We start from the raw sequence: 14486 nt of genomic DNA, 5'->3' as shown, positions 1-14486 counted from the left end.
TTTCAATACTCCGCGCATGCGCATTCGCATACTCACTCGACCGTCGTAGGCACCGATACTTTGTGTACGGAAAACACGCGTGGAGAAACGTGTAAAATACGCTTGCGTTATATAAAATTATTGATATTTAAATCGACTGTAATTTAATTTTTTTGGAAAAATATATTTAAAAAAAAAAAATTGCGATGTTACGCATTTAAATCACGTTTGCATGTGTATTGTGTACGGGTGAATCGATCGATTGATTCTTTTATGTACGTCACATTGGGACGTTGAAACAGCTCCTCCAATATCCGTAGTTTACCATACAATGAAAGCGGAACGAAATCGTTAATAAAAATGGATGTAAATCGATTTTCCCCGTAGCTTGTTATAACTGAAAGAATCCGTGGCTCCTTTTGAAGTTTAGAAAGTTTCTGTGTAAGGTCGACGTTCGTCGTTCGGTTTGGTTTTGTTGGATTAAAAGCGATATTAGTTTTTTCTTTTTTATTATTATTATCATCGTTATTTATGAACTCCTGCTCCTTGCCTGCTTCGATAAAAGGGAAAGATATACTACAACTTTAGAACTTATAACATAAAATAATCTGGACATTGTAATGGAAGTATTCAATTTCTAACTCGCAAATTTTCATGCAACTGTAATTATAACCAACTCATGTCAAGTGCTTCTGATTTCCTTTTTGGTTAAACACTATACCTATAGTACTAAACTAGTTTTCGGCACAAAATGAAAATTCGTTTTGTCGCTCTGACCATAGAAAATTTAGCGTAAGTTTACTATTATTTCTACAATTTGACATGATCACTCGTACTATAACATCTGTGTAACGCTAAAGTGGTATCAATGCATCGATGAGGTTGAAGTTAGTAACGTTAACGTAACGAAACATCATGAAAAAACTCGTTATTTCTCAATTTTAGAATTACTTTTGACGAAATGCTTTTTCAAAATAAGATCATGTTTCGTTTTGTCATGGGTTTACTAAATTTCGGACATTGCTAAGGGTGCGAAGTAACGACTTTTCCCGCACATGCGTCCTAAAAGTAAGCTTACTAACTTCATCCTCATGAAAAACCAAAAGACTGTCATCATGCAGAAAATGCAGTACCGACAACTATGGTCAGACCAATGACTTGTATAACTTGTAGTACTACGTTATGTTTCATAATAATTGCAACGTGTCAAACGATAGTAATTTTCACTCACCGTCATAACTTTCCAATAACTAACAAAGAACGAAAAATTCCATTCACAATTCGTTGAATTATAAATCAAACATTCGTCATCATTTGCAATAAAGCGCGGATATACATGGATTGATAGTTTTCACAATCTTTCCATCCACTCTGATGTTTGTAAAAAAATTCATCGAGGCAAAAGAGGAGGTGGCGATGGGCGAAGTTATGTTACGTTAGGTTAGGCAGGCAGAGAAAGAAAGATAAAGAAAGTAAGAAATAACGTCAGTCGGGCAGTGACGAAGAGAGTTGTTTTACCTGGGCTTGAATAAACGTCACATGGTGTTGACACGGTGTCGTAAGACAACCTGCACACATACCCACCCCGTCCACCCTCTCATCCCTTTCGTCGTGCTATGTATTTGTTTAGTTTTATTCGCGTAGGCGCCTGCCGAACGTTTAACCCGCAGCTTTGAGGCACGGAAATAAACAAAGTTTCTGGATCCCAAACAGTACCGGGGTAAATGACATCGTCTATTTTCGTCCTCGTGCTCCAATCTGCGTACACCAAGGGACGAGACTCGCTCGAAGCGTTACCCGGTCGTTTTTCCTTCTTTGATGCCTATCATCCTCCTCCTCGATGTCTGCTACGAATCGATGAGTAATCCTTCTCAGAGTCCAAATCCCACGCCGATGAAACATCATATCGCACTCTTATCCACGAATTTCTTTTCGTCGCGGAAAAACTCCCCAAGAAGCTTTGCTCACATCCACGATGATCATATCGGATTCGGTAGGGATTATCGATAAAATTTTCATCGCTATTCGACCACTATTTTAGGCCATTCGTTGGGTTCGTAATCGTCTAAAGGAAAACTTCAGCAGTTGTCGTTGAAACCATTTCAATGGAAGTGTAATTAGTATCACGTGTCATTTGGTTTACAAATTTTACTTCCAAAATCGAAGCGACACGAATTTGATATGCGGTGCAATGGATTCGAAAGGTTGATTGAAATCAAATACCTGTTATAGACGAGTCGTTGAATTCCCGTAATACTGATTTTCAAAAAAGATATGTAGCTGCTTATAAACGAGTCAAAGTCAGCTTTCAACCCTGAGTAAATTGACTGAGACATGAAATACTTGGGTATCGATTACTTTGTTCTTCGTCAACTTATTGAACCTACGAAAATGGAGTGACAAAGAATCTTGATCTCAATTCTCAACTAATCTGTTGTCCAATAGACTTGTCTTTACAGATCGTGTCTTTCTCGACGAGTTACAGCCTACGATAAACATCTATGAAGTCGAAAACAACAATTGTTCGTTAAAATACACAAAACGATCGATTTTATTCAAGGTTTAATTAATTTAGGTGCTTATTGTCTATGTGCAGAAAGTCTAATAGGCGTGCAGACGGTCTCCGAATAGGAGTGGAGACTCTCTTTGGTTCACACCCAAAACCTGACCCAACCCAACGAATGCACGGTATATCCTTCGCTGTTGAATACTCCCTAAAGACTCTAGCGAAGGGTCGAATTTTAGTTCTGAAACGAGGGCTGATGGTGAAAGGCATCCAGCAGCTGCAGACCGAGTAAATCTGCACAGACTGCAGCGTGTTGGAACAGACGACGAGGAAACAGCCGTTGCACTCGTTTTCACGATCGTATATCTGCAACGTGCAAAACCCTGCTGCTGACTCGAGAGAGAGCAACTGGTCGGCTTTTGGCTGTCCTCCAAATTATGCAGACCTTGTGGGAACTTTCGCTGTTCGTTTGATCATCATCGCTTATTACCTTGTCAAGATTCTAAACTTCTTCTTTATCTTCTTCTTTTTCCGCTTTCCGTATCGCGTTGGCCAAGTTTCGTTTTCACATTACACGCCAGCCTTTGAACAGAACCAGCGGTTAGATACTACCGGTTAACTTTCACCTGAAATCGTGAACCAACTTCTTTTTCATATCGTATTCAATTGTATTAAACTCGCTTCGAAGCGTTGATTAATACCTTCGCTCATCCAAAAGTCTATAAGGTGTAACAAGTGCAGGTACTCGCTTTACTTCGATGAATTTATTTCACGTACCAGATGCTGTAAGACATTGAGCATGAGAATGATTTGTGAGAGAGAAATTGAGGAACATTGTTGTTCTATGTACACGGTATCCGACATTCACATGGCTCGATTCAAATCTGACAGATCGTAAAAAACAAATGTTCGATACAAGTCTTCTTTTACTGTGACTTGTGCCTTGTCGAGACCCATTACGTATCGAAAAATGGTGAAAGCCGACCGTTCACTGATACGAACGAACGAAAGACGCTTGATATTGAAAGCGAGAACTTAATCATGAACTTTCGGTTGTAAATAACAAAGTCGAAGAAAAATTTGAACTCAACTATGAACAAACGAATTGCCAGTCGCGCGTTTCTACTTACAATCAGTAGTTACCGTCATCGACCGTTGATTAATCACTCGTAGTGTAATTTCCACGAGTCGCCAATGGCGATTCCTAATTTCCTGATCATGCAGCAGAGCTTGTCGGTATTGTACATTGTCCCGACAATGGATCGTAAATCACGACGATCAAACCGCCGGCAGTCGATGGTCAGCAGGATCGTGTGTTATAAATGCAATGTCGCCAAATTACCTGCACAAGCGGTTTCCACGGAAACTCGGGAAAGTCGAAAGTCCCGACCTTAACCAATTTTGGTAACACCTAATTATGTACCCGTCGTCGCTTCGACGCCGTCAAAGAGAGGCGATAAATTTATTAACCTTCCCTTCCTCTTCATTCCAGGCGTAACCAACCACCTCGATAATTATAACAAGACGTGACAATAGAGTTACGGACTCGATGCTGCGACGTTTTCATGGCTTTTCACATGGATTCGGAAAAACTTGTTTTAGTGAATTATTTTTTCATTCGTCAGATTTTTGAGGATTCGAGGATGAATGCTCGTTCATTGGATGTCGTTGATTTAGCGAAAACTTCGATGTGAGCGGGTCTATAAATTTTCGTCAAAACTATGTACGATGCTTCCAAAAATTTTTAAGTTTCAAACCTGCTAAGTTTATCGTTTTTATTATTATTCTTATATGAGCCGATGAACGCCAATCTTAACGAACACAACTGAAGTTTACACTGAAGTTCTTTTTTAGAACCAAATAATCTTCGACCAATATCTCAATATTTGTACAGCAAGATAATACATTGGGGGGGAGGGGGGAGGGTTCTTGAATTCGATTCAACAATTTTTTTTTTTCTTCACTTTCTGTTTCAGGAGCTTGAATTGAGGATAGAAACTCAGAAGCAAACCCTCCAGGCGAGAGACGAAAGTATTAAAAAGCTCCTGGAGATGCTCCAGAACAAAGGAATGGGTGAGAAATTTGTAAAAAGAATTATATCTTATTACACATAATGTGTACGTACGTTGTTTCTAATTTTTTATTTTACTTTTACATGTTTTAAAATGAAAACAAAAAACGTAATTGAATTTGTTTCTTTCTTACGTCACAATTAAATCATGAAGTATATAAATTCGAATAGAGTTATAATATCGCGGTATGTGTGTGGTATAAAAGTGTCTCGGCTTTACTTTCTTTTTTTTGTTTTCTGTTTTTTAATCAGCTTGCGGCGTCTGCAAATTTGCGTATACCGTTATTTTTCAAACAAAACGACGCTCTGGTAACCTTGCCGATATTGTAGAAAGTGAAATATTGAATTAAAGAGGGTGGAAAAAAAAAGAGAAGGTATTCGAACAAAGGTTTCGCTCTTTTGTTTATTTTATTAACTACTCGTAGAAGAACTGTGAATAATGAAAAAAATATCCTGTGTAATGACTGTGTGATTTTTGTAAGTTAGACGGAATTATACGTAATATGTCCGTTGCTTATAAAACTTTGTTATTAATTATATCTGTGAAGAAATGAAATATGCAAAGTACTTGGACTGTTTTAATTAAACGTTCGGTCATATTTTATAATACATAACGCTTGAGGTTATATATCGCAGGTATCGTTTGATTAACAACGTGGTTGGTAATTTTTTGTACACTGTAGAAAAAAAATTATACCTTTCGTGTCTTTTTGCTTAATTATTACGTTTTTATCGTAAAGACGCATCGATGCCAATTATCGCGATATTCGATAATTTGAAGCAAAAAACAACAACAATAACATTAATAATATTCCGCGTAAACATACATAATCGCCCGAGTTTTCAGCCCTTGGTGTATCAAATAATTTAATATATTATTATTAAAGCTAACCAAGATTTAAAATCTTCCGTGATATTTACACTCTGTTTTATATTAATCAGTTATTTTCATCCAAAAATTTAACTAATGCAATTTGTTTGCTCGTCAGACACGAATATCATACTTGATCAATGATTAGACAAAAAATAATTAACCAGTGACAGGATTGATTTTCCCATTAATTTTCTTTTTACCAAAAGGGATTTAAGTTTTTCCCATACAATTATACTTCTCGTTGAAAACGGAAAACCTTTTTCATGAATTTTTCGTTTTAAAACAAGTGTGCAAAAATCCTTTGCAGAATCATCCGACTTGAAATTCAGCGCCTGGAAATTGTACCGAGAATTTTAAGAATTCGAGTCACCATCGCCTCGTTCCCTCAGATTAAGCTTGTATTTTTTGAGGAAAGTTTTTCGCTATTTTGCAACTTTATAAGTCGGGTTGTTTCAAATTTTAAACCGTTCATTGTATACGCATGTATACGATATAAGAGCAAAGCTTTTTTTATAACCTGGCAAATTGAACGGCTTCAAAGTAATTTGAAAGTTGCAAAATATCGGACGTATCTTTTTTTTTAACATTATTTTCTTCTCTTTTTTTTTTGTGCGATAGGATAATAGCGATAATATCCGTATGAAATATTCGTATAATTACGCGAGCGTGTCCGGTGGAAAATATGTGTTACGTTCCGTGAAGAGAGCAAAGTGAATTGAGGAGGGAAGATGAAATTGCAGAGGACATTTTCATGCGGCATGGCATAAGAGCTCGTATTTTTCCCTGCAATTAGATTAAAACACCAGACGCCGGGAGGAGTCGGAATAAAACTGCACCGCGTATCTAGTTAGTCTACTCTAACCTAGATATTTCTCTAATGAAATTCGCAAGCGTACCATTTACGAACGTCATGTTTCGGTTGGGTTAGAAATTCAAAATTCCGACTGCCGGTTGACGAAAATATTACTGAATTTAATCGGAATGTCGCGAGAAATTGAATTGTGATAAAAAAAAAAAAAAAAACAAAAAAAAATTTCAATACTGCGAAAGATAATTCAGGCTTGTTGCAATCAATGCGTAATCATTGTAATAAATTGTCTTTGAAAATTTGAGAAAATTAATTAAACTTGCTTTGAAGTTTACAACTGTAACTTGCACGTTGACTGTCGCTGCTAGAATTATTATTTAAACATAACATTTTTTACAATCCTACTAACTATAGTATCGGAAATAGCAAAAAAGCGAAAAGAAATATTACAAAGTAATCCCGGGAAGTTAGAAACCTGCGGTTTGTGTAGTTGAATTGATATTACAGATATATATATATATATATATAGAGAGAGAGAGAGAGAGAGAGAGAGAGAGAGAGAGAGAGAGAGAGAGAGAGAGAGAGATGGGAATGGCGTCCACGTCCCTCCAGATATTTCAAGAATTTCGTATTACGCAACCGGGAATTTACCTGCCATCTTTGACATACGTACAGCTTCGTTTCTACGTCAAAAGTTCACACATGCATGCATACGCGGTTAGGTAGAGGAAGATACTTGACGGGAATGAGAAGAGAAGATAAGATAAGATAAAATAAGGCAAGAAGAGACAGGGAATTAGGTCGCAACAGCCAACCAACAGTCCCATCACGTTTCGCAGCTAGACTTTGGCGTCAACCCGACCTCGACGAGTTTAAGGGTGAAACACTAACTAGTATTTACCCTGATGACCGGCATGCGGAGACAAAAGCGGGAGAATCGCGATTTACCGTCTTTCAAAGCCCTCGGGTATTTTCGCAAAAACACCCACCCACGCGCGTTGTCATTGCACGGGGTATAATGTATGGGGCATTCCACGACAACTCGGTGAACGGTTGACTGAGTGAAATTTTTCAATTTTATCAAGAATTTTTCACACGTTATTACGAGCCGTGAAAAACTTGGAACAAAAGTATTTAATTTTTTTCTTTTTTTTTTTTATTGACTCGGCTTTAACTTGTGATTTTTTAAACACACTCAAACTGATGTTCGTGAAACAAGTATAAAAATAAAAATGACGTATGATTCAGAGCGAGACCTCGTTTCCTTCTATTTTTTAATTAAATTATTTACTCTAGTTTTTTTTTTTAATCGTCTTTTTTATATTTTCACAACGCGCAAGGTTACCAGAGAAGAAGAAGAAGAAGAAGAAAAATTTTTGATAATCTAAATACAGAACCGCGTCGTTTTGGATTTTGTATGAAAAATATTTACTTGCAGGTTTTACGTGTGTATTTAAATACGTTGCATTTATTGTTACTCACTACCGTAATTCAAGGATTGAAGGGTGTTTGTGTTGTTGAAAAATGAGAGAGAAAAACGCGTGAGTGAAAAAAAAAAAGGATAATCAATTGGAGATAGGCGAAAAAGGATTAAATTTTACACAATTATTATTCCACTATTATTTCGTTATTGCTGTTCACATGATTTTGTTACAGGTTATTGTTATTCCCATGTGTATAACTATTCCCGTCCAATTGCGTATCATAATTGTATGCTCATATCTTTACTCGTTAATAGTTACGTTAAGAAAATTGATTGGCCAAAAATCGATATTCTTCGTTAATTCATTTAGCTATATCACCTCGAATATACAACGATGGAAAACTCTGTAATTATGAGAAAAAGCTTACGGACATCAATTTTCGACAAAGTCTTTGAAACGTTTATTCATATTATTTTTCAACAAAATTTAATATCCAACGATGTCGACGCAACGTGACGAAACGAAAGGGGGGAAAAAAAAACAAGCAAAGAAACGCACATCAACGAATTTGTATAAAATAATCTTCCGAATAAAATGGCCTATCGATAGAGTTGAAAAGGAACAAATATATTAGATTTTTAACCATTTCGAATCGATTCGAAAGGTTAATTTTTGATTATAATGACGGTAATTTTAAAGAGATCTTCTCAGCTTACGAATATCGTAATTTGACAAATACTCTGCGAGCGACAATTTCGTTATTTGTTTAATAAAAGTATCGATTTTTCGCCGACCAAACTCCTTTAAAACCGTACACCCGCAGGTATATACGAATATTTAGAGCTTAGGCTATATCCTGAAATCACAACTGTTAGTAGGAGGAAACGACACCATTTCACCACCGCATAATCCATAAACATTGACGAATGAATGAGTAAATGAATGGAGCGGCAGGAGTGATCAGCGGCAGCTTATTTCTGGTATCTTTGTGTCTGACCAAAGTTTTTAGATGGAAAAAAAAAGCTCTGATAAAAAAAAAAAAAAAAAACCAATTTGCAGGCCGACGAGTTCGAATCGAATCAACGTCAACACTCGACTTGTCACACATGTAACAACACTTTGTAACAATACAGTGGTCAGAGCTTTGTGTTATTTCCGTTTCGTCGATACGTGCTTTACTATGGTTTTCATTTTCTTTTCCGTGTTCTTGTTCTTCTTCACTTTTCTATTTTCCTTTTCCTTACTACCCTCTTAACATTTATCACTCCAGCATTTTTTTTTTTTTTTTTTCAGAAATTCTGTGGATAAGATTTTAGGATCATCTATTCGACGATCACGAGACACGCTGTTACTACGGTACACTTTATACGTGTCTCTCCGTCATTATCGTCTCTCATAACTTTGCACATTTTATATGCCCATTTTATTTTATCTATCCGTCTATTCGTTACCTTATATTACGTAGCGTACACGACCTTATCGGCAAACTGTATAATATTTCCCGAGATCTTTTTCTTTTTTTTTTTTTTGTCCATAATCCTGCAAGGTTGATGAAAATCGACAAATGCAGAAACAAAACTTGAGCACCTGTGATACGAAATTGCGTTGCGTTGTGTTAAATTCCGATAACGATTTATTTATTTATTTTTTTTTTTGTTTATTCTTTTGTAATGATCTAAACGCAAATATTTACTTTCATCGACGTATTAAATCGTACAAGTATAATTAATCGTATCTTTTCGTTTTTACTTTATCAGGATAAACACGTTTCATGTATATTCTTTGTTACTTTCTTTTTTTTTTTTTTTGTTTACTTTTGTTTTTGTATCCTATTTTCACGCGTACAACAACGAATGTGTAAGAATAAATTTAATTTTCTACTCGATGAAGACTTTTTGCCATACATGCATATATACATTGAGAGTTGACGTGTAACGTATGTTGTAAAATTACTTGACGGTGGTCAGTAAAAGGGTAATTTTGATAGTCGAAGAGGGACAAAATTTAGGCGGTGTGCAGTCATCGTGCGGTAAAATTTTCTCAAACACACAAGAAAAAAGAATCGCATTTAAAACACGAAACTAGACGAAAAATTTCTTAAAAAACTAAGAAAAAACAAAAAAAAAAAAAATGGCAACGTTGTCAGAGCGAATTGGCTTCTATTGTTGTAGGCAAGGAAGAGGAGCGGATTATGTTCCAGCAGATGCAATCCATGGCGCAGAAGCAGGTTCTTAACCATATCTCTCTACCTGTGATATATATATATATACATATATATACATTTCATTCATTTAACTGTATTACATATAATATACTTGTATACACATACATTGCTGCGCAGGCGAGTGAATTATTTACGACACGCGCTCACGCGTAATACGTATGTGTATATGTGTATATATTATATATGTATACACATATCTGTACGATTCTTTATTTTTTTTTTTTTTTTTTTTTTTTTAATCAACCGACCATCTTATCACCGTTATCGTTATTATTATTACTGTTGTTATTATTATTGTTATGATCATCATCATCGTCATCATCATCATCATCATCATCATCATTATTACTATTACTACTACTATAACTACCACTACTACTACTACTACTATCATTATTATGATTATTACATTCGTTGAAAGTTGATCAATGTTTGATTGTATGTGTATATAAAAAAAAAAATAGTCGCTTGTCGTAGTTAATTGCTCTCTGTGATTCCGATCATTGTGTCGACATCATTGATATTTTTCTCTTTTATAACGTTGAGAAATCTTTTCGTTGTTTTTTTTTATTCGTTTTTCAGGTCGCTGAAAAATTCCACCACTGTATTAGAGAAATACAACGTGTAGAATTTGTTTCTTTTTTCTTTTTTTTTTTTTTTCTATTCATATTGTAATTTTTTCTCGTATTTCACCTCGCTCGAAAGATTCTATCGAAACGAAATTTCGATCGGTTAATCAATCTTGTTTTGCGTTTCTCGTCAGAGTCATACTTTTTTTTTTATTTTAAAGAATTTTTATTTCGATCGTTTGTTTGGGTTGCACGTAACATTGTTCAGAATTTGTTTGAAAAAAATGTATTTATTGTACCTTGAAAATTGATCGAAAGATCGGAAAAAAATATCAGGTGAGATATTGGAAAATATGATGGGAGTCATGGATGAAAAAAATAAAAAGTCGTAGTGCCTATGTGTATCATACATAATTCATGCCCGCACATCGCATATACATTATCATTATCAGTATATATGTATATTTATCATGTAGATCTAACGAAGTGTCGCTTTTTCGAAAACCTTGGTTCAACAACAGAATCGTTTCCCTAATTTTTTTTTTTTTCTCTCTTTTCCTTCCTTTCTTTCATCCTTCCTCCTCGTACAACTATTGTTTTATCTCTACAGAAAATCGTGTGAAAAAAGATAGTAGCTACGCATAATTTGACGATTGTACGCAATTATTGAAGAAAAATTCTTCCCTTAGGATCGAAATTCTAATTTCAACATTAAACTCTGGTAACTAAATATCATTATTAATATTCTCATTTTCTCTACGCTTATTGTATTTCCAGATACGAAGTAATACTCGAATCGATTAAACATTTGTTTATACTTTAAGTAAACAGATTCATTTCACTGATTCGTAAGAAAGTCGTTAGGATTTTTTTCTTTTTAATTTTATCGTTCCGCATTTCTAAAATTCTATGATACGGCCACGTTAATTTACCGAGCGAATAGTTTTCACCTTTTCTATTTTTTTTTTTTTTTAACAAAACTCCAGACCCTGCGTCTAATAAAGTCGGTTCTGAGATCTGAATATCGATCTTCGAATATATTTGCATAAATAACGAAGTCAGTATCTCGCCCCCTGGGGTGAATGTTAACGAATTGTTAATATCATTTTAATCAAAACGAAAGCCGGGAAAAGGTAGAAATTTGAAAAGTGTCGTTATCCTTTTTCCTTCTTTGCTAATTTTTTTCAATAACGACCAAAGAATCGCTGGAATAAAAATTAACTAAGGAAAGCTTGAAAAAATATCTGTCCGGTGAAAAGTTTTTGTTTTTTTTTTCTCTTCTTTTTTTCCAAATCACTTACTTCGTGTCTGTAAATACATATATATATATATGAATATATAATACGTGTAAATTATTTTGGATTCGTATTTATATATTTTTATAGGTACCGTTAGGATTGATTTTTGTTTTTCAGATTTACCATTGTTTTCTCTTCGTACCCGATCTCATTAAATCCTGCATTTTTGTACTATACATATAATAGAGCGCCTGGTAGCCTGTTAGGTTTTAGGTGGAGTCAACGTGGCTTTGTGTGGCATCCGAATTATTATACGAACGATCTTTATTGGTCGCTCATGATGAGGATATTTATACATATATCCGAAATGATTATCCTTTGAATATAACACGTTCTTATTATCACTATATACCCTATATTATATGTATATTATGCATAAACCAACAGCACACGAGTGTTTGAGAAATGAAAACACACACACGCGCACACAAACAGGCTTATACAGGTGGTATTATTACCACCCCACCCCCCGGCAATTTTTTAAATGCTCCGATCCATCTACGTAACTTTATATACTCACGTAAATTTCGTGCATATACACGTATCATTATTGTTGTTATTATGATTGTTATTGTTACACGAAAATTATACTTTGTGTGACACGCGATGAAATATTATTATTATTATTATTATTATTATCGTTGTTTTTGTTGCTGTTATTATTACCATTACTATTTTATTTCTACATTTTTACTGTGCAATCTTTTCTCTGTTTCGTCTCGTCTATCCAAATTTACCACAAACACCACCACCACAAGTTGTCTAGCGCTCCGTTGTTTTTTTTTTTTTTTTTTTTTTTTTAAATTTTTTAATTTAAAATTTTTTTTTTTTTTTATTTTTTCGTTCTCTCGTTGCGATTTACATGTTTGACGTTGAAAGGGAAACGAAAAGTCTAAAAGAAAGTGCGTACTCCATTTTATTCGCGCACGTTTCACGCACATTGTACAAATATTTATAACAAGAAGAGAAAAGAACGTAGCGTTTTAAAATGACGCTGTGGGAATAATTGAGAATGAAAGACACAATCGGAATTGGCAAATGTTTCCGGAGATTATATTCCGGTGTTTCTGGCTGTGCATGTGAAAAAACAACACAAACTTGTATAATTTTTTTCATATTTTTTTGTTTTTTTTTTTTTATTATCGTACGTACAAACATATTTTGTTATTTAATTATCGTTTCGCTAACTGTGACATATAATCCGTAGCAGGAAATTTAATCGAAAAAGTATCGTCGAAGGAAAGGAAAATGTAGGGACAAAGATAAAATCGAAAAAACACGCACGCACGCACACACACACACACACGCGCGTAAACATCGTACGAAAAGTATTAAAACATTTATACGCACTCGGTGTATAAACGTTGAGAATGGATTGAAAATTGACATGAGAAAGAAAGAAAGAAAGAAAGAGAGAAAAGATAAATTGGAAAAATGTACGATTACGCTGTTCGGATGCGTGGAATGAGCTGCTTTGGATGTGTAGGTGGTAAGATGATAGCGACCCTCGCAGGAATATCGCCCGCATCCGCCTTTTCTTCACTCACACCGACATCTCAACAAAACCAAAAATTGCCACCCAGAGAACTGCGAGCCCAGTCCCTTCCACGGAGGACTGACCAGGTACACTTTACATTAAAGCGAGAAAAAGAATTGAAAGAGAAAAATAAAGATATAGTGAATTTGGAAAGAAAAAAAGAATTAGAAAAGAAAAAAACCATGCAACTTGACGAATACGCGGTGAATCGTTGTAAAAAAATCGAAAGCTCGAAGAAAGAGAGAAAGAATACCCGAAAACGGAACGCGGCGACCATCGATGATTGTTTATATATTATATGTGCAAAATGTATACGATATGATTGATCGATTAAGCGGAATTTTAATGCATTGGTTATTGGAGTGATCGAATAATCACAAATTCCGATTAATTCATCAATCGGCATTTCCGATCGATTGTTTTTTTCGATTAATCGATTCATCGGGACGTTCGTTTGATCGCACTTTCTATGAACCGTTCAATCGGAATAACAATGAAACGAATTTCACGACTGATCGATTAATCGCACAGCTCTGGTATGCGCTAACTAATTTGTTGATTGATTGATATTTTCTTTTCGTTTCTTCTTTTATCAATTTTACAACACCACGCAACAGAAGCAAAAATTATTTGCCTCTTCGGTTTTTCAGTTCAATTCAGTTATCGGTCAAGTTCGGTTACTTGAATGACGTACCTATTTGTTAATTTATTCTTTGTTCATTGATTTTCTAATACCGTACCGATTATTTTTCGACGTCGCCGCGTTCTTCTCTACCGAGTACCGGAATATATATAGTTTAGATAGTCTGCAGACATGTGTATAATCAATATAAACATTTTAATAATTGTACATACCCGCATAACTCTGCGCATCTTTGTTGATTATATCGCATTTTTAATACGTTTGAAGCGCAGATGTTTCGCCGTTTACAGATATTTAACCCGATTAACAAGAGTTACACAATAATTAACTAATCAATAGTTTACCTACACCTACAACACCTAACAAGGCAAATATTATGATTTAATGACACAAGTTTTTAATAATTTGGTAATGAAAATTAGGCAATTTTTATTAAACTCATTCAATTTTAATGACATTTTTTTTTTTTTTATATTTACTATTCTCCAATTTTTCATCTGTCAATTCCAGAAGCATAATTAATTATTGCCATTTTCTTTACCAGGGTATTTAC

At 34.9% G+C, this 14486-nt stretch overlaps 1 protein-coding gene across 8 annotated transcripts in view; it reads left to right on the top strand.

The window, feature by feature from the left end:
- Window positions 1-14486, top strand: part of LOC107219232 (trichohyalin) — a 68131-nt gene that overhangs the window by 26565 nt on the left and 27080 nt on the right. For 4 of the 8 annotated variants that reach the window (XM_046746400.1, XM_046746403.1, XM_046746402.1 and 1 more), the window contains exons 3-4: window positions 4462-4558; window positions 9834-9889. In XM_046746400.1, the coding sequence (XP_046602356.1) occupies window positions 4462-4558; window positions 9834-9889 (153 nt within the window). Of the gene's footprint in view, window positions 1-4461; window positions 4559-9833; window positions 9890-13239; window positions 13377-14486 lie in introns of those variants that run through there. The other 4 variants (XM_046746398.1, XM_046746401.1, XM_046746404.1 and 1 more) reach the window with 2 other exon arrangements.

Source organism: Neodiprion lecontei, chromosome 1 (assembly GCF_021901455.1).
Source record: "Neodiprion lecontei isolate iyNeoLeco1 chromosome 1, iyNeoLeco1.1, whole genome shotgun sequence".
In the NCBI taxonomy this organism is placed as follows: Eukaryota; Metazoa; Arthropoda; class Insecta; order Hymenoptera; family Diprionidae; genus Neodiprion; species Neodiprion lecontei.
This window is presented reverse-complemented; position numbering and strand designations above follow the sequence as displayed.